Raw genomic sequence first — 20,359 nt, 5'->3', positions numbered from 1 at the left:
TGCTTTTGTTATGAATACATGTAATTGTAGATATGTATTCACACTGAACAATGAAAAATCGTTATTTTTTTTACGAATATTAAATTTTGAATCAGTACTTGTAAAAGTATAATAAATTCAGTATTAATAACTTTCGAGATTGATTTTGAATACACATCGTGTACAACATATCCACTGTAGTCTTACCATCGTGTCTTTCGTACGACTAATAAATTAGGTATGAAGCAATTTTACTAAGGTCTATTATCATCTTCCTCACAGACCTTGTGATCCACCTATATCTCAATGAAAATTCCTAATTAAACTATTTAACTTCTTCCAAATTTCTTCACATTTGTTAATTTTCAAACATAAACTATAATTACCAAGAAAAGTTTCTATAAAATAATTACTCAAAAGTTTTTACAACTTTTAAGTGAAACACAAATATGAACACTAATTTTCTCTTTTATATTTTTACAATTTCTACTTTTGTTAGTGTCCATTCAAAACTATTTCACTTTGATTGGGTTGTTTCAGTTTCATCTAATGTGCCAATTGGAGATCCTAAAGAGGTCACTTTTGTTTTAATCCTTTTTTTAACCTTAATTTTTTTTTATTAATTATGTTTATGAGCATTTAAGATAACTATTTTTTTTTTTTGTGATGGTGAAAAAAGGTTATTATGATCAATAATCAGTTTCCAGGGCCCCTTTTGAACACAACAACAAATGATGTGGCCATTATCAATGTTCACAATAACTTGACTGAACCTTTTCTCATGACATGGTAATTTATTCAATATTGTTTCTTATTTCTTAGTATGTTTTATGACCATTTATATGTCTTATAGGACGAGTTCTGTGGGTTCAATTGAACTCGTGACTTTCAATTTGAACTAAGTATGCATACACGATTTTTAACATAATAGTATATATGTAATGAAACTCAACATGTGTAGGGACTTTAAAAAATGCAACTATTGAGACTATGATCACTCTCATTCTGAATCCATTAATTGTAGATTCTGAATTCGTCTCTGGTCTACGTTTAACTTTTCCACATAATATACATTCATGAAATTATTCTTGATTTTTAACTTAAAATATCGTGAAAACTACAAGGAATGGAGTGCAATTAAGGAGGAATTCATGGCAAGATGGAGTTGAAGGAACCAATTGTCCAATTATGCCTGGAAAAAATTGGACATACAAATTTCAGATGAAAGATCAGATTGGAAGTTTCTTCTATTTTCCTTCACTTTTCTTCCAGAAAGCTGCTGGAGGCTATGGTCCTATTCGAATTAACAACGTTGAGACTGTTCCTCTTCCATTTCCGCGTCCTGATTATGAATACGATATACTAATTGGAGATTGGTATTTTGATGAGTACAAGGTATGTGTAAACTTGTAACATAAGTATTATTGTTTTTGATTATGAAAATGCACAATGTGGTCTAGTTGTAACATTATTTTGTTTTTGTGAAAGGACTTGAGAATTTCTCTAGAAGATGGATGCAAAATGCCTTTTCCTGATGCCATTCTCATCAATGGAATGAGATCTAATCAAGCTATCTTTGAGTTTCAACCCGGTAAGTTTACGTTTGTATAGAGAATTACCAACAGTTGTAAGGTCTGCTTACACTCTATCCTTCTCAGACCCTACATAGTGGGATTTCATTGAGTATGTTGTTGTCGTATTGGGACTGAGGTGTAGTTGTTGTGCAAATGTAAAATTTTGAATCCTTTGACATAAACAAAGCATTTTGTCATGTAGTGATAAAGGTACTAGCACGTGTTCGTATCTTAGGTGGTTCTGAATCCCCTTGTTGAAAATCCTGATTCCGTTGCTCCCCCTAATGATGTGTACCTAATGACATTTTTGGTTTCTCTGTTTCGTTTTCAGGGGCTACCTATAGATTGAGAATCTCGAACGTAGGATTAAAAACAACCTTAAATTTCAAAATTCAGGACCATGAAATGCTTTTGGTGGAGACTGAAGGAGCCTACACTTTAAAAAAGTACCATCAAAGTCTAGACATCCATGTTGGTCAATCTTATTCTGTTCTTGTTACTGCAAAGAATCACAGCTATGGTAGCTCTTATCATATGGTAGCCTCTTCGCGATTCATCCCGAGGGAACTTTCAGGCCTTGGTATTATTCGTTATCCCGGTTTTGATGTTGAACCCCTGGTTGCTGTTTACCCTGATGAACCTTCTCAGGACGAGTACGGATATTCAATGGAACAAGCTCTATCAATAAGGTACAAACATGTTACAATGCAGGTTACGGACTTTAGATAAATTATTTATACATATTAAGTGAATGGTACTCTAGCTCCGCCCCTGGTACAAAGTACAAACATGTTACAATGCTTGTTTGTTGTAAGAATAGCAATGTTTAGAAATTGAAACTTCCAATTATTGAAACAGGACAGATTTATTAGTAGGAGCAGCGAGGCGTAATCCTCAAGGATCTTATGTATATGGAAGCATTAACATAAGCCGGACACTGATCCTCCAGAACGGTGAGGCAGCGTTGGATGGACAAAATCGATACACTGTTAATGGGGTATCGTTTTTGCACCCGAGAACACCACTGAAGCTGGCAGATTATTTCCAGCTAAGTGATGTTTTTGAGCCTGGTTTTGTTCCTGCTGCACCAGTAGATGATGTTCCTAGACTTGGTGTCGCAGTCATTGATGCCAATTATCATGATTTTGTTCATGTTGTCTTCCAAAATCCGTTAGACTCGTTACAAACATGGCATTCTGATGGATACAACTTCTTTGTTGTCGGGTAATTACAGCTAGCTCGATTTTGGGATATTTGTTCATTCACTCGACCATTGATATAGCTAACTCTTAACTTGATTGAGATTGAGACGTAGTTCTTATTATAATTCTTGAACGTATTGCAGAATGGGCCGTGGGAAATGGGAGGAGGGGAAGATGGAAACATACAACATGATTGATGCAGTTTTTCGCTCAACGATTCAGGTTTGAGATGTGACTATTTTGGTAAATGTAGGCACTATAAAGTAACCTTTTATAATATGTTGAATCGCGCTGAGAGCGTTAAGTTTTTTTTTTTTTTGTAGAAGTATTGTCAGTATATATAAGTTAAATTTATAAACGGAAATGCAGGTGTATCCATATTCATGGACCGCGATACTGATAAAGTTGGACAATCAAGGGATGTGGAATCTGAGATCACAGGATGCAGAAAAATGGTATCTTGGACAAGAATTTTATATTAGAGTGAAAGGAGATGTGAATGATCCTTCCAAGATTTCTCCAAGGGATGAAGCTCCAATTCCAGCAAATGTTATTAAATGTGGAAAAGTTGCTGATTTATAAATTTTGATAGTAATAGTATTGTTTCAATAGACACACAAGTTTTAATATAGTACTTATTTCACTTCATAGACAGACTTTAGAGTAAGCTAATAGATATAAGCCTTTGATTAGTGATTATATATAAACTACGAAAAGTTATACTCCGTAGAGTAGCGAGTACTCCTTCATTTTTAAAGGATTGGATATGGAATCGTCTTTGATAGGAAATATTATCTCCCCACATAAAACTTCCTGATGCGAGTTTGAATTAGTCAGGTTTCAAAACTGGTACGAACATCCGATCGGTAGTAAAAATTGGAAGTGGATATCCCACATCGTAGAATGAAGAGGGTTGTGGGCTGGTTGGCTAGAATAAACAATGGAGGCTGTGGGCTTAGACAAAGTATGATCCTTCAGGCAAGTTTTAATGGGATATGATGAGTGGTCAAAACTTGCAATAAAATATGCGAGAAGGGCGTTCCAGCTCAGCCTGGTTACGACAATTTGGGCGCCCTCGCTTAAACCAATCTGATCCCTATGCTTGAATTATTTTTTTCCAATATTTTGGCTTTTCTTTTTCTTTTTTTAAGAACTTTCTTATTTCATCTTTCTCCTTTTTTACTTATTATTTCATTTTCTCTTATTGTTACTATTTTTGGTTCTTAAGTTTATCACTATAAACAATAAATAATATCTCTATGGCCTCAAAAGTATGCTTAAATATGAAAGTGACAATATTTTAAAAATAAATTATGAAATAAAGTGGTACATAAATTTGAGTGGAAGGGTGTGATCAATGAATTGTGGTGCAATCATAAGACTTGCGTCATCTTTAACGCGAGGTATCAGGTTCGAATTTACTGAATATAGAAAAAATTCTATTTAAAGCATCGGCTATTGCAAGCATAGCACTAAATGAAGAAAAAAAAAGTGAAAATTGTCTTGTCTTTTTTTTTGTCATTTTCCAATTTTACTTGATAATTTTGACCCTTTTAATCACTTTATTAATGAAACAAAGGAAAACCTATGCTTGAATTAGAAGTTTATGGTTTTGTTTGGTTAGCTTTTTACCATAAAGAATATAAAGTATGCTTCTTTCGGATGGATTCACAATGACTTTAGCTCTTATTTATACTCAATATAACACCTTTTATAGAAATGAAAATGACTTTTAATTTTTTTGAACATCTATCTTAATATCCTCATTATTACTACTTTTAATTTTTTTTGAACATTCGAGTAAATATTTCATTATGCCATACAATCAACTTTTAATTGCTGTATGACTTCACTTGTAAATACTTCTGTAAGCAATATTTCAAAAGAAATAGTTTGTTTATATTATATTAACTTTTTCTTAAGTAAAATTCATATTTATACACAACTTCGATTTCTATATATTCATTTACTCATTTTTCTCACCACCAACGAAATAATGGCCTTTGAATGTTTCATTAAAGGTAAAATGAGTATTTTAAAGTTAAATTATTACTTAATATAAAAATGTGTCATTCTTTTTAAAATAAACTAAAAAATAAATAAATCATATAAACTAAGACGGAAAAAATACTACCCGGTGAGTTGGTAATTAAGAATTGAGAGTAAATAATAATCCCACATTGGAGAATAAAGTGAGTAATGGGCGTTAGTGAGTAGAATAAATAATTGAGGCAGTGGGCTTTGTGAAACCATGATCCTTCAGGCAAGTTTTAATGGGATATGATGAGTGGTCAATACTCGCAATAATTTTGCGAGAAGGACGTTCAGGCTCAGCCTGGTTACGACAATTTGGGCGTCCTCAATTTTACCAATCTGATCCCTATATCTAAAGTCATCCACACACCCTCCCCCCAAAAAAAAAAACAGATTTTTACATTTTATTATAAACAAATGTTTGCTCCTTATGAGACATGGGCTAAATCACAATGACTTTTAGACTTTATACTCAATATGACACCTTAAATAAAAGTGAAGTTGGCTTTGATTGGATACAAAGTGGATAATTATATATTAATGGTATAGTGATTTAGGTGGAATATATAAGGTCAATATGTTACTTTCTAATTTTAATACTACATAGTTAATGTTGTTGATAGTTTGCTAATTTCATTTAATATGAATTTGAATTGATTGACATTCAATTCTAACTAGAATTTGCTTAACTAATCTTGTATAAATATCTAACTCTGTTGTTCCAAGTGGCATCCAAATTTAGCATTTCTAGAACGGTTTCAGTGCTGATGTGAGGAATCCATAAGGGTAACTAACTATACAATGTAACTATCCTTATCTTCGATTATATGTCTTTGGTAAATTGCACGTGTGTTCTCATATTTTGTCTAATTATTTATTTCCGATACATCTAAGCCTACCTCTCCTCAGACCCATCAACACCAACCTTTCACATCTCATTATTCATCTTGTCCACCAAACCACCATGGAGGCCACAATCATCTTCTCTCAAATATTTTTATTTCCTATCTTAATATTCACATTTTTACTGTTTTCAACTTTCAAACATTCGAGTAAATATCTCATGAAGCCGTATTACAATTAACTTATAATTTATATGATTTGATCACTTGTAAAAACTTGCCTAAGAAATATTTCAAATGAAATAATTGTTTTCTTTTATAGTATTTCAACCTTTTCTTTTATTGAAATTCATATTTATACACAACTTGATCAGTTTCTATATATTCAAATTCAAATACTCCTTTTTTTCTCACTATCAACGAAATAATGGCCAAAGGCCTACCAAACACTCATAGGTAACTACTATTACTACAATTTTAAGGTCATGGTACATACAAAGCCCAAAGGTGGATGTAGCTTTTTCACTATGAATTTATCAAAATTTATAACTTTTGTCGTATAGATATATATACAAAAATCAATTAAAATTTCAATAATAATTAAATATGAATTTATAATTGTAATGATATGGTGAGTCAATACAAAAAACCTAATATGTGCAAAGCATTGAAAATGTTTAAACTTAGTAGTACTTCAAGGTGAGTTGGTAATTAAGAATGGAAGTAAATAATCCCACATTGGACAATGTAAGAGAGTTATGTGGGTTATGGGCAGAATAAATAATTGAGGCAATGGGCTTTGTAAAACCATGATCCTTCAGGCAAGTTTTAATGAGATATGATGAGTGGTCAATACTCGCACCATGCGAGAAGGGTGTTCAGGCTCAGCCTGGTTACGACAATTTGGACGCTCTCAATTTTACCAATCTGATCTCTATTTCTGAAGTCATCCCCTTCCCCCCCACAAAAAAAAAAAAAAAAAACAATATTTGCTACTCTGTGTAACTTTTTGTTTAATGTTTAATCTCTCTTACTTTCTTATTATTTTGACCTTTTAATCACTTTCAACGAAACAAAGGAAAACATGTTCTTCTTAAATACGAATGTGTTTTTGATTTTAGTTTGTTAGCTTTTTGCCAAAAAGGAAAATAAAGTATGTGAAAGGAGACAACAAATCTTGCTAAATTATATTATGAGACATGGGCAAAATCACAGTGATGACTTTATACTTTATACTCAATAATATGACACCTTTTTATAAAAATGAAGTTGGCTTTGATTAGATATATAAAGTGAATAATTCTAAGTATATAAAAATGGTTTAGTGATTTAGGTGGAATATATAATGTCAATATGTTACTTTCTAATTTTAATACTACATAATTAGTGTTGTTGATAATTTGTTAATTTCATTTATTATGAATTTGAATTGATTGACATTGAATTCTAATTAGAATTTGCTTAACTAATCTAGTATAAATATCTAATTATGTTGATCCAAGTGGCATCCAAATTGAGCATCTCCAGAACGATTTCGGTGCCGACGTGAGGAATTGACAGGCAGGCAGGCTAGCTAGCTGCTCCTAATACGCGTTTGGTTTCTCCTTGTAGAAATGAACCGACAGGACCACCTTTAATACTTAACATGTGCTACTTGTCTAAAGCCCTACACACCAATCTTATACCTCCTCAGTCTCGATAGCGTAATTTGATTTGACACAAAATTTAAGAAAAAATGAAATTTCGTGATCATTTCATTATAGGATACAGAAGAATTTTAAAATTAAATTGCTTTATTCTTTTTTTACTTGTCATTTCTAATAAATCAAGTAAAAACAATTTTTCTTTTCCCATTAGTGAATAAGATGTTTGAGACTCTATCAATTAATACAAATAAAACGGTAAGTTTACTATATCAATCATTACTTTCTTAATAAGTATGTCAAGTCAAAATTTGACAAGTAAATAAAAACATATAGTAGTAATTTGTAGTGACCACATTCACATAAGACTTGCGTAGAAAATAAATTTATCCCTATTTTGATTTGTCTGTCTTATTTTCTTTAGTTCATTTAGATTAATTAAAAATAATTTATTTTTTTTATAAAATTATGTGTTAAATCAAAATCAAATAAATAAATTTAAGATTCTCCGAGTCGAGCTGAGTCAGCAATGGATAAGACCATACAATCCAAAAGCAATAAAGCCCACCTCAGTCCTCACACGTACCACAAAACATGTCGCTACCGTTATTATGAGCGTGTGGGAGCTTTTACTTCTCCAATTTTTACTTCCAACATTTTAATATATATTAAATCATAAATATATAATATTCCATCGTTTCACGATATGTATCAAGCAGCATATACAGAGTATGACACGATTATTTTAATTAAATATATACCTATAATAAATTTTGAAACTTATAATTGTGATGGCAATGGCAAGTGACAAATCGTCATAATTAATATTTTCTTCGTCTCATATTATTTATTTTTGTTACATGTTATATATTTTTTAAGATATTTTTAATAGCGTGGATAAGTAATATGAAATGGACGAACTTTGTATTATTACGACACTATCCCTAGCACACTTCCCCTTTTCTTCTTTTTTTTTTTTTTCCTCGTGGAATTCCAAAACTTCTCTAATAAATAGGAATATGTTCTTCCATTTTTTCCATCTATCCAAAACATTCACTCTATCATTTTCTCCAATAACTAACCAAATTCTTCTAGAACAATTATTCCAAAATCATGGCTTCTTCTTCTTTTCTTCTCTCCACTTCAATTGCCGGCTCTAAACTCTCCGCCGCTGCACCACCGCCGAGTTCCGTTAGTTTCCGGCAGCGGCCGTTCTCTGTTTCCGCCGCTTACTCCACTGCGGAGAGGACTTCTACTACTACTACTAGTAGCTCTACAATAGCCTCACATACATCGTTATACGAAGTTTTAGGGATTCAAATAGGAGCTAATTCTCATGAAATTAAGTCTGCTTACCGGAAATTAGCCAGAATTTTGCATCCGGATGTTCAGAATTCGTCGGCGGAGGACTTTATTAGAGTTCAATCAGCGTATGCTACTCTTTCCGACCCGGAAAAACGTGCTAATTATGATCGGAAACTATTTGGGAATAGAATTGCAAGGCCTGTTGATTTCTCACCGGCGGGAGCTCGTAGCCATTATACTGTTCGCCGGAAATGGGAAACCGATCAGTGTTGGTAGATTTTTTCGAAATCTCCCGCCCGATTAGTCATAAAATGTAGACTTTAGCTCTCCTAATCGAGCGGGACTTAATTTCTGATCATAACTCAAATCTGAAATTTCGAATTAAGAGTAATAAGATCAGTTATTTGTACAGTACATGTAAATGTGACTTTATGTATATATTACTTTAAATTTTTGTTATGTTATTTGTGTGGAAGATAAATAATCAGACGAAGTTTTTGAAGTCTGAAAGTTCATCAAAATTGTCCAATCAACATTTGTATTATTAGAATTCACAATATAATACCTTTTTTTATAACCACATAAATAATCTTCTTTTAAACTGTAATGTTTAGTCATCGTAATTTGGAAAGCAACATGTATCCATTTGGTCAATGATCATGGATTCCTTTCATATGTTTCTATTGAATGGAAGTTTTAAAAATACCTTTTTGTAGATTTCGATCGTGTTCCATGACTTCTCATATGTCCAACTCGTGATTTTGTGAGGTGAAAATGTTGCCAATTTGGTCCACAATATCATTAGGTCCCCACTTTATAAGATAAGAATTACATGTCATAACAAATCAATGAGATAATCGTCTAGGCAGATAATCTTCTAAGTCAGAAACTAAGATAAAATTGTTCAAATGATAAACATCATCATAAATTTGGCTAAATATTTTTTGTTTTAACGCTCGATAAATATGATATTATTATAGAAATCTTATGTTAAATAGTTTCTATCCACTAAAATTCATACGTTCATGAGAAAAATAAAAGCACTAGTGAAGTCACTTGCCAGCCATGTTTTGAGTTTTCAACATCTCGTCATTATGAAATCAAAAGCAAGTTGAGTAGCAACTAGTAAGTGACATCTGTCATCCTTATCTACAATTACAAAATGACACATAGTATATCTGTCTTTATTTCAAGTAATTTTTTCTTTTTCAAATTATTTGAGGCTTATGATTTTTCTTAATTCAATCGTGAATATTATGTCAATTATATTTATGATTTTCTTTCTCTCTTAGTCTTTGTTTGGGAAGCTGTTGTGAGTTTTTGATGAGATGCTTATAATAGTATTCTAGAAATTCATAATTTGTTTGAGTAAATTTTTTTAATTATAAATAAAATCATATAAGTTTTATCATTTGAAATCTTATTCAAATATTGAAATAAACACCTAATACAAATACGTTCTCAAAAATGCACAATTCAACTTTGGCAGATTTTTGTGGCCATCAAAATTAAGTATTCTTAAGACATGTCATCAAAAATACGTTTAACGTATTGTTCTCATGCTCAAGGGTAAGCCTATATTATCAAAGTTATTTTTCATGTAAACATTGGATAATTATCGCAGAATCTCGCCTCTTTGATGAAAAAAATGGGCTTAGAAAACGACCAATAAAGAAAGAAAAAACTAAACAAAGTGTTGATAAGTTTAAATGTCGATATCAAAGAAGAAGAGTTTCATCACGAATAGTGAGAGTGACAAAAAAGATCTGTATTCTTAACAGGAAATTAAAGTGGAAATGAACATCGAAGAGCCGTTGCTTGTTGAAATTCAATGCCTTCCTTTTTGTGATTGGGCAGCTCTCCTAATTTGAATCATACTTTAAAAAAAAGTAGAATTTCAATTTTCTAATTCTAGAAAGTCTTTGATGTTGAGCTAAAGTAGCCCGATATACGATTAACATGATGTGATATTAATAGTATTCAACATATGTGCATGGTAAAATTAAATCATCGTAAACACGTGGTCGCACAAAATAATAATAAAAAAATACTAAAAGGATGAGTTGAAGGCTCTGGAGATGGGTCATCTTCGAAGAATTACCAGAAAGAGCGATCAGAATTATTACTGGTATCGATCACATCCATCACAATGTCATACCAAACAGAACTTGTGTCGTTAATAAAGGTAGGAACTCATGGCCCGAAGTCATGCGTGTAACAATATGTCCAAATAGAGTATTTCTATGTAAAAATTAAAGGAATCCCATAGTCTAAGATCTAAATTACATTCTCTCCCTAATAATTCCAATATTACAAAAATCCCTTGAAAATTGAGAAAATCGGATACATAGTTACCATGCAGATACATTATAAAAGATACATAGAAACAGAATGTTGTTGCACTAAAAAAGGAACAAATAACGTAAAATTTATTATTGTTATATTATTTTCCTAGATTAACGCCTAACTGATCATCATCATTCCATATCCTAATAGGGGACAGTTTTAGGATTTCAAATTTCAAAATTTCATCTTCTTCATTGAAGATGATTTTTTAACACCCTGTTGAAAAATTCATAGTTTCAAAAAGAAACTCGATACATGATGAATATATCTATTTTGTTGAGGCATTCAGGAATTTGGGCTAGCGAAGTTAATTATGAAGGATACAAAAGTGATGGAATTGTTGTTGGACAATCAATTTCATTTATGAATCTCAAGGCAGCCATTATAGCCGAGTTAGAGATCGATGAGGTAAGAAAAAATATTGAAATTCGATATATCGTAGAAGGTAATTCATGTCCGATGAAAATTAAGAACGACATGGGTGTTAGACTATATTTAGAAGTGAAAAAAAGTGAGCCTGGTTTTGCAATGTATCCATTATGTATTGATACAACAGATAAAATTGGCGGTGAGATACATAGCTTTGATGGAACATGCGGAGAGATTACATGTATCGAAGGTACAACAAGGGATACAGAAGCTCTTGCAGTGGTTGAATCAAGAATTTGTGATTCATATTATATTCCAGAATTAGAAGTTACAAATTACATAATTGATTCAAACAGTATAGATGTGAAGACAGGTCAATTGTATAAGGATAAAGCAACACTGATAGATGTGATGGCCAAATATAAAATAAAGAAAAACTTCAATTGCAAAGTAAAAAGATCTGATAGACAAAGGTATGAGTTTTTTTTTTAATTTGAATTTTGAATTAATATTTTTAATTTTAAGATCTACATCGGATGATACATTTAAATTTCTAATGTGTTTGATACAGTATTATTCTTAGAAGCTGTGTGATGGTGCTTTTGTTTTGTTGTAATTTTTTTGTTGATTAAATTATACATCCAAGAAGCGCACAAAATTAAGTTGCATCTATAATGTATCCGATACATTTTGTAACTTTGATTTATGCGTAATGTATGAAACAAATTAGAAATTTAAATGTATGGTGATATTATACATTATGGTAGTTAATATTGTTGATACAGTAATGTCATATAAAATGTAACTGCTATATGTATTAATATGATGTGCAACATTGTACAGCTATGTGTTGGTGTGCTTTTCGATTGAATGTGGTTGGACTATGAAGGCTTCATGCAGGAAAAATTCTGATGTTTTCAAAGTAAGATACTTTAATAGTGAACATACATGTCCATTGCGTGATAGGATACTAACCAAAGTCCAAGCAACAGTTGGGTTTGTTAGTGGTGTGACTGTTCCTAAATTGGTCAATCATAAAAGAATTCATACTCCAAAAGATATAATTGATGATATTAGAGAATTCTATGGGGTTCAAATATCTTACCAGCAAGCATGGCGTGCTAAAGAACGTGCACTAGAAATGCTAAGGGGTAAACCATCAGATGGATATAAGAAGTTGCCGAGATACATATACATGTTAAATAATGTGTATCCAAATTCTTATATAAAGATGCACAAGTCAGTGGAAGATGAATTCATGTATCTGTTCATAGCCTTAAGACCATTGATGAGGGGGTTCGATTACTGCAGACCGGTAGTTGTTGTCGATGGTGCACATCTTGGTGGAGCTTACAAAGGTACATTTTTATCAGCAAGCACACTTGATGGGGCAGGTATGTATTTATTTATAATTGCGATATTGTTTAATATGTATCTATATTGTAAATGTTATGTATCAAATGAAATCATTCATGTTATCTTTAATTAGGTTGCATATTGCCATTGGCATATGGGGTTGTAGATACTGAAAATGACTGTTCATGGACATGGTTCTTCGAACAATTCAAAAATGCATTTGGCGAGCGTGAAAAAATGTGTGTTGTTTCTGATAGAAATGAGAGTATTATGAAGAGTGTAAGAATTGTGTTCCCAACTGTACCTCACTATGCATGCATATGGCATCTTTGGAAGAATGTCTGTGGAAACTTTAAAAGGAGCAGAAACACTATAAGTGATCTATTCTATTCTATGGCCAAGGCATATAGAAAGGAGGATTTCGATACATTAATGGCTAAGGTGGATAAAGTTGACCATAGGGTTAAGGAGTACCTTGAGGATGCTGGCTATGAGAAGTGGTCGAGAGTTCATTCAACAGTAAATAGAGGTAGAATGATGACTAATGTATCAATGGTTGTCTTGTTGAGGCGCGTCAGTTGTCTATATTAGAATTCTTAGAAGAGGTTAGAATTCTATTTGGTTCTTGGCATTGCAAAAATAGAGAAATAGCCTCTTATACAAAAGATACATTGGGGAGAAAATTTGAGGAGATATTGATTATAAACGCATCTAAATGTTCGAAGATGAAGGTATGTATCATGATACATAATTTTTTATTTTGTATCAAATTTGTTATATCATTCGGCTATTGTGATCAGCATTACTTGAAATAAATTTATCAATTACTTTTTAATGTCTGCAGGTTGTTCCATCATCTGAATTTATTTTCTCAGTTTATGAAGCTGGAAGAAGATACATTGTTTGTCTTGAGAGGAAAGAATGTACTTGTGGCAGATTTCAACTAGATGAGATACCTTGTGCACATGCAATTGCTGTTTTAAAGGACAAGAATGTCACAGATGTGCATCCTTATTGCTCTGATTACTACAAGCCTGATACATTAGTAAAAACATATGAGGTTCCAATGGTTCCAATGCCAGATAAAGAAGATTGGTCGGTTCCTAGCAATGTTGTAGATGAAACTGTGTGGCCACCTAGATATAAAAGATTGGCTGGACGACCAAGGAAAAGAAGAAAAAAAAATGCAGATGAAAAGATAATAGTAAAAATAAATTGTTGTGGACGCTGTGGTCAAGAAGGTCACAACAAAAGAACTTGTACTTTCTTCCCAAAAGAAAAGTGAAATCGTTATTTTTATAAGACATTTATGTTTTTGTTGAATAATTTTTGACTTACTAGATTATCACTTTTTTATTTATCATGAATAAATGTTACTGTTTATTTTTGGTTATTTTGATTCAATATTTATGAGTTTTGCGGATCCATTTAAGAATTTGTTATGATTTGTGTGTTGGATGTTATTTTGATACCTTTGTTTATTACTTTTGTTGTTCAATTCAATAAATTGTTATGATTTGTGTGTAAATGTTATCTCTGATATACAAATATTTATGTGCATTTGTATCATATACATTATGTGTAAAATATACTATGTGTATTGTATCATTTACATAATATATAATGTATCGTATTCATTAAATCATAAATAACCTATCTAGCTGGAATAAACTATTGTATCAGAGAAATCATATGATACATAAATGCTCAACAATGTATTTGTCACAATAAATAAGAAAGCATGTATCAAATATATTATTAAATCATGTATCATATTGATTACAACTATTGTTGTATATACATTATCAGAATATTGTGTTAGAAATTGTAAATCTTAGCTAATTTAAGATTTATAATTTTCAATTCAATAAGTTTTAGATTATAAACGTAATATTTTGTTTAGTGTGTTGTTCTTTTAAATGTTTTTTATACAGTAAATTGAATTGATGTTGTTAGGAAAAAAAAGTTTGCTCAAATTTATGTGTATTTTATATTGATGATGATTTAATAATAATGTTTGATTATTAGAATTTGTAAATTTAGACAAATATACATTTCGAGATTAAATGAACAAAATATATTGATAATAAAAAGTCAGACAAAACAAGTTTTAAGAGGAACCCTTCAACACTTAAGTTAATATGTCTTGAAAACAAACAAAACATTGTGCAGACATTAAAAAGTTAATATGTCTTGTAAACAAGCAAAACATTATGCAGACATTAAAAAGTTAATGTCTTGAAAACAAACAAAACATTGTGTATCCATTGATGCACAAAAACTACTCCAAGTTAACCAACGCATCATGGTTTGGTGGTGTGAAATGACCCCTAGGCTTTGATGGATCGTCATTATCACTAACGTATCCAGCTTCAGCCTTTTCACTGCCGTAATTCCATAGCAATGCTGCGTATCTTGACCGGAGATAATCAGAACGGAAATTATTGGATTGGATTGGAATTTCATCGCTAAGGAATTCAGCAAAGGCGGCCACAAACAAACCACAATCCCTACAAAAATGCAAAAGATACATTATACAAAAATAAATTGAACATAAACTTTAAAACAAGATGTTTTAAAACTTACAGTGTGTCGCTTCCTTGTTGAATAATGTCTTGTACATATTCAACAAGAAAAGGGTGTTTTGGTTCCAATAGACTTCCAGTTTCCTTGTCCTTATAAGCATCAAGAGATGACCAATCAGTTCGCTCAGAATGATCAAAAAATCCACTGTCCTGGAGGTAAGTAGGCAACATTAGAGATAATTTTTTAATGTCTCCCGAAAAATTTTTTCTCCTTGATCCAGATGCTGAGTCGTAGACACGTATTAGCCTCTTTTTCAAAACAACAACAGCCAATACCCAATGAAATTGTCCATCACAATTCACCGGAATGTAAACATCATCACATGAGTGCCACGGTAAACCAGCAGGAATCTCAAAACCATTAATAATGTTCATCATTGACCGCTCGAATCCAGATACAACAGACCCACGCGCCATGTGTTCCTGTGTACTAAGGTTGTCATCGGCAAGACTGCAATGATACCTCTCATGTGTGTTATTGATGTATGTTTTGAATAAACAGTTAACTGTAGTGTATCTGTATTGATCCAGGCTTCGCAATTTTGATTTCTTCCTAAGGTAGTAAAAGACTACATCGATGTGCTGCAAAATAAATTATTTAGTGAAAATAAATAAAATGTATGTTGTGATGTAGCATATATGCTATGTTTAGGTGTGAACATAATTTTATATCAGATACATATTTAAAGATGTATCAGATACATACAGATGTATCATATACATTTTTAACGATGTATCAGATACATCTTGATAGATCTTTTTTGTTGAATTTACTATTATACCTCATCAGTCCAACATTTCTTTGGCTGCGACATGGCATAGAACCAATTTTTATTAATTGGAAATGCAACAACGAAGTCCATTTGATCAAATCCAAAAGAAGCTGAATTGCATTTGTATTTGTCCTCCTTTGGTTTCCTATATAATTATTAAAACTCAATGCAGATTCAAACAAATAATGATCTAACAATATTTGGATATATTGATATATAACTTACTTCTTGTCATGTGTTTTAAGAAGGCCCTTTGATAACCACTGATGGTACTGATCAAGTAAAGTAGATGGAGGTTGGAAAATAATACCACAATCTTGAAATGGGTGATTTGGACGAATGTGTAACTTTGAATCAACTTTCTCTTTGCCTTTGTCGCTAGACCCAAATATAGTTACGTATGGTGATTGAAAGATCTTTGATGGCAGTCTCAATCTTTGAATAGGCGTCTTTGACACTTCATGTACCACTATTTCATTTATGTTAGTATCCATGGGTACAAGGTTGCGCGATCTCAAATCATGTGTGTCGGTAAGTTGTTGGGGAGTGACAACTTGCAGTGGTTGAGCATCCATAGGAGCATGAATGCCATAAAGTGTATCTACTGCTTCTTGAGTAGCAGCTGATACTGAATCCGAATTTATCGAACCCTATATTAATTGATACAATTATAAAATAAATTAGATAAATGAATACAAAATTGTAAAATGGTATTATTCATTTAGTGATAACTAACTGTAAGATTTACCGATTTATCAGATTTTATGACATTATCCTTCACTTTATCAGCATCGTGTTCATCCAACATTACTTGATGAAATGTTTTGGAGCCTCTAACTGGTACATCTTCCTAAAAAAGATGATGTATGTTAAAATGATACATTGACAAACTAATGTATCATACATATACAAAATTGAACTTACATTATCTTGCTAATGTACAGTTGCTTCATCATGGACTTCTGTTATGTGTGGAAGATCTGATACATCCTTCCTACCTTCTTTTTCCTTACATGTAGTAACATCCTATGTTTTCAAGGTGAAAAAGTATGAGTAATTAGTTAATGTATCGTTAATATTTTTACCTAGATATAATATTTGACTGCATATATAATCAGGATTGTTAAAAACTTACTTCTACAATCTTTGGTTCAGGGATAAGATTTTGTTCTTGATCCTCAACAACATCTACCTCAAATCGATCATTGTCGGGCACGTCCATCGCAATAGGTGAACTCCGTTTATCAAACAACTGGTTAGTGGTAGGTGGACGAACAACGTGATCTTCTTGATTGAACTCTGGCATGTTAAGACTTGTAGATGTGCCAGAAATATTCTACACAAAGAAAAAGGGTTAAATATGAAACAAATAAATTCGTTTTAACAATGTATTATTTTAGAAATAATACACTACCTCTTCTTCTTGCTTGTGTGGATTCCGAACAACATTCATCAACTGCTTGTGATTTAATTTGATTAAATCCTCTAAATGCTGAAATTTCTTGTCAATCTAAAAATATATATACAATATAAGTGAATATGTAATAACTGTCAATATGTAATAACTGTCAAAACAAAATAAAACAATCACTTACATATTTCTTCAGGTATTTCTTAACTTGTTTAATCCCTGATCTGTCAGTAGGTTCTTTAGGATCTAGTGAAGGAACATGAACATCGGGTACATTAACACCTGAAATTGGAATTGGACTGTTTTTGTTTGATTGCACAGCCGATTGTTCAGGTTGATTGACATCAATAACATCTGGCTTAACAGGATGAGCATTCTTTCTCCTCTTTGGAGGGGGTGTAGATGATGTAGTTGAAGGGCGTCTTGATCTCCTTAAAAAATTATCTGTATGATTAGTAGAAAAATCCTCAAATCCGGAAAGTTCTTGTGGTTGAACAAGCTTGGACTTGGCAGCTGAATTTTGATGTTCATTATGAGAAGCATCAACATTACCAGGCAAATCAAGTGATGCCAATTCCTCGGATGTTGGATGTATATCATTGCAAGAATTCTGGATTGCGTATCCAAACCAACATAATAAACAAGATTATGTAACAATAATAACAAAAAATGATACATTAATATGACATGAAAATTATTCATTATACACTGTCAAAACATATATTATACCTGGGAGAAGATGCTAGACATAAACATGCCAAATTTTGGCTTGACTCCCACAACACGCCAGTTGCATATTCTAGGTATAAAACTGCCCACTTTGACTGCAATTTCATCACCGACTGCCGAGGCACATTCATATATCCAAACATTCAGGACATATGGCATGCCGGCTAATCGATACATCTTCTTTTCTTTGGTGAACTCTTGTCTTAGTGATTTTATCAATTTTGAGAATGCAATCTGTCCCCATGGAAACTGTTCATACCTTCCATCTTCAACCATATAGAAATGGTGGATAGGTATATTTGCATCACCAAGCTGGGAAAAGACAAAAGTATGAATGAAATATAGGATTGCCATTTCAAGAGCATCTTGACTATTCTCCCATTGACCCATCCGAAATCTTTGAACTAAACGACCCTTGTTTACAACGTTTTGTGAATCAGGAAAATATCTTTGAATCAATCTACTGTGAGTGGAATCAGGATATTTAAATTCATTAACATTTCCTGTGCATTTCAGGGCGGTAATGATGGCAAATTCTTTGATAGTGAAATGCAAAATATTCCCGCTAGCATGGCGAATATGGAGCTCATCTATATTATCCTGCTCCAGCTCAAGTAGTAATAGACACTTTGTTATTTGCCCTTGGTAATTGCAATTAGGAATGTTGAGATATGGACCGAAAATTGTGTTCTTAAATTTCTCAACACCATCAATCCCTATAGACAACTTCAACTCTTCTGCAAAACCCATGTTGTATGTTGAACCAAACCTCAAGGAGTGTGCAGGAATTTGTTTTATCTTGTATTTCACAGACTATAATGAAACAAATGAACAACAATTAAAGCCTTAAAACATTATAAACATGATAACATGTTGAATAATAGACAACTCAACTTACAAAGATTGTTATATTTGTATTTGATACAAAACTGTTATATTTGTATCTGATACACAAAATCAACATTTGTGCATGTTACAACTATTTTTACAACTATTTCATTACGTTTGCTAGTAGTTGTTAGGTTTGTGTATCAGATACAAAACTGTTATATTTGTATCTGATACACAAAATCAACATTTGTGCATGTTACAACTATTTTTACAACTATTTCATTACTTTTGCTAGTAGTTGTTAGGTTTGTGTATCAGATACAAAACTGTTATATTTGTATCTGATACACAAAATCAACATTTGTGCCTGTTACAACTATTTTTACAAGTTGATACATTGAGAAGAACCACTGACAAAGATTTGTATCAGTTAAACAAAAAGTTTGAGAACAACTAAACTATATATTTTTGTATGCATGTATATGATATGTTAGTACTGATATATATTTAAGTTCAATAACGATAAATACATTGTAGAAAAACTTAAATTGCATAAAGCTATCAGTAATGCATCATGAATTGAAATTAACAATTAAATCTAAGATTGAACAACAAAAAAAGAGGAAAATATATCAGAACTCATTACCTTGGGTAGATTAGGACGGGAAATTGGAGATGATACTTTTCTAACCCTTTTTTTAGGGGGTTTTTCAACCTTTGATTTTGAAGAAGAAGGCACATCCTTCCTGACTTTCTCGATACTCACTTTCGCCATTATAAGGGGATCATGCAATTTCTTCGATCTATTCTCAGCCCAACCTGCGTCTTCATGGTCAAACACACGATTATTGTTAGATGACATTATCTGGGTAATACCTATACTGAAAGAGGGAGCATCATCCATAATGTATCAGGATTTTGAATCAACAAAAAAACCTAACAACTATTAGCAAAAGTAATGAAATTGAAAAAATACCCAAAAGGAGCGAGAAATCGTTTGACTGGAGAGAGAAATATCTTCAAATTCAATTTCAAAATTAAACTGATAAGATCATGGGAGAGAGATATGGCGTGATTTGAGGAGTGAAAATTTGGGGAGATAGACGTGGGTTAGGAGATTGGAATTATGTATCCGGGAGATGAGTGTAAAGAAGTGATAAAAGGGATTTATGAAATATTTAAAAAAAGTGGGGAAAAATTGAGAATAAGGTAAGTAAAGTTGTGTATATAAGTAATTTTTCCTATTTCTATTGAACGACGTACTATGAGGCCCAACGTGGGAAGGAAGTTGAAGAGAAAGAAAGTAGGTGCGATTGCTTGAAAAAAATGAGTTGAATCATCAAGCGGATGATGCCTATAGTTGGGCCATATATCTACAAA

The 20,359-nt window shown here is 32.1% G+C and overlaps 3 protein-coding genes, 3 non-coding genes and 1 pseudogene across 6 annotated transcripts; 6 read left to right on the top strand and 1 right to left on the bottom strand.

The window, feature by feature from the left end:
- The first annotated feature begins 658 nt into the window (after positions 1-658).
- On the top strand, positions 659-3,344 carry LOC125854379 (monocopper oxidase-like protein SKU5). Its single transcript, XM_049533910.1, has 7 exons — positions 659-768; positions 1,104-1,374; positions 1,468-1,570; positions 1,885-2,242; positions 2,412-2,777; positions 2,899-2,977; positions 3,125-3,344. The coding sequence occupies exons 1-7, from the start codon at positions 665-667 to the stop codon at positions 3,335-3,337; spliced, it is 1,494 nt and encodes a 497-aa protein (XP_049389867.1). The 5' UTR covers positions 659-664; the 3' UTR covers positions 3,338-3,344.
- Positions 3,345-3,745: 401 nt separating this feature from the next.
- On the top strand, positions 3,746-3,852 carry LOC125857339 (small nucleolar RNA Z279/snoR105/snoR108). Its single transcript, XR_007445658.1, has one exon. It is a non-coding gene; the product is annotated as a small nucleolar RNA Z279/snoR105/snoR108 (small nucleolar RNA).
- Positions 3,853-5,030: 1,178 nt separating this feature from the next.
- Positions 5,031-5,136, top strand: LOC125857335 (small nucleolar RNA Z279/snoR105/snoR108). Its single transcript, XR_007445655.1, has one exon. It is a non-coding gene; the product is annotated as a small nucleolar RNA Z279/snoR105/snoR108 (small nucleolar RNA).
- Positions 5,137-6,464: 1,328 nt separating this feature from the next.
- Positions 6,465-6,566, top strand: LOC125857341 (small nucleolar RNA Z279/snoR105/snoR108). Its single transcript, XR_007445660.1, has one exon. It is a non-coding gene; the product is annotated as a small nucleolar RNA Z279/snoR105/snoR108 (small nucleolar RNA).
- A 1,729-nt stretch (positions 6,567-8,295) lies between these two features.
- LOC125854411 (chaperone protein dnaJ 11, chloroplastic-like) lies at positions 8,296-9,092 on the top strand. Its single transcript, XM_049533945.1, has one exon. The coding sequence runs from the start codon at positions 8,388-8,390 to the stop codon at positions 8,853-8,855; it is 468 nt and encodes a 155-aa protein (XP_049389902.1). The 5' UTR covers positions 8,296-8,387; the 3' UTR covers positions 8,856-9,092.
- Positions 9,093-11,183: 2,091 nt separating this feature from the next.
- Positions 11,184-13,935, top strand: LOC125854623 (uncharacterized; annotated as a pseudogene).
- A 996-nt stretch (positions 13,936-14,931) lies between these two features.
- Positions 14,932-19,883, bottom strand: LOC125854622 (uncharacterized). The gene is made up of 11 exons (XM_049534207.1): positions 19,626-19,883; positions 18,149-18,961; positions 17,604-18,029; positions 17,423-17,518; positions 17,144-17,344; positions 16,951-17,034; positions 16,757-16,858; positions 16,234-16,658; positions 16,018-16,153; positions 15,237-15,817; positions 14,932-15,160 (listed from the first exon to the last, which is right to left on the bottom strand). The coding sequence occupies exons 1-11, from the start codon at positions 19,881-19,883 to the stop codon at positions 14,932-14,934; spliced, it is 3,351 nt and encodes a 1,116-aa protein (XP_049390164.1).
- Between the last annotated feature and the right edge of the window lie 476 nt (positions 19,884-20,359).

Source organism: Solanum stenotomum, chromosome 2 (genome assembly GCF_019186545.1).
Source record: "Solanum stenotomum isolate F172 chromosome 2, ASM1918654v1, whole genome shotgun sequence".
Classification (NCBI taxonomy): Eukaryota; Viridiplantae; Streptophyta; class Magnoliopsida; order Solanales; family Solanaceae; genus Solanum; species Solanum stenotomum.
This window is presented reverse-complemented; position numbering and strand designations above follow the sequence as displayed.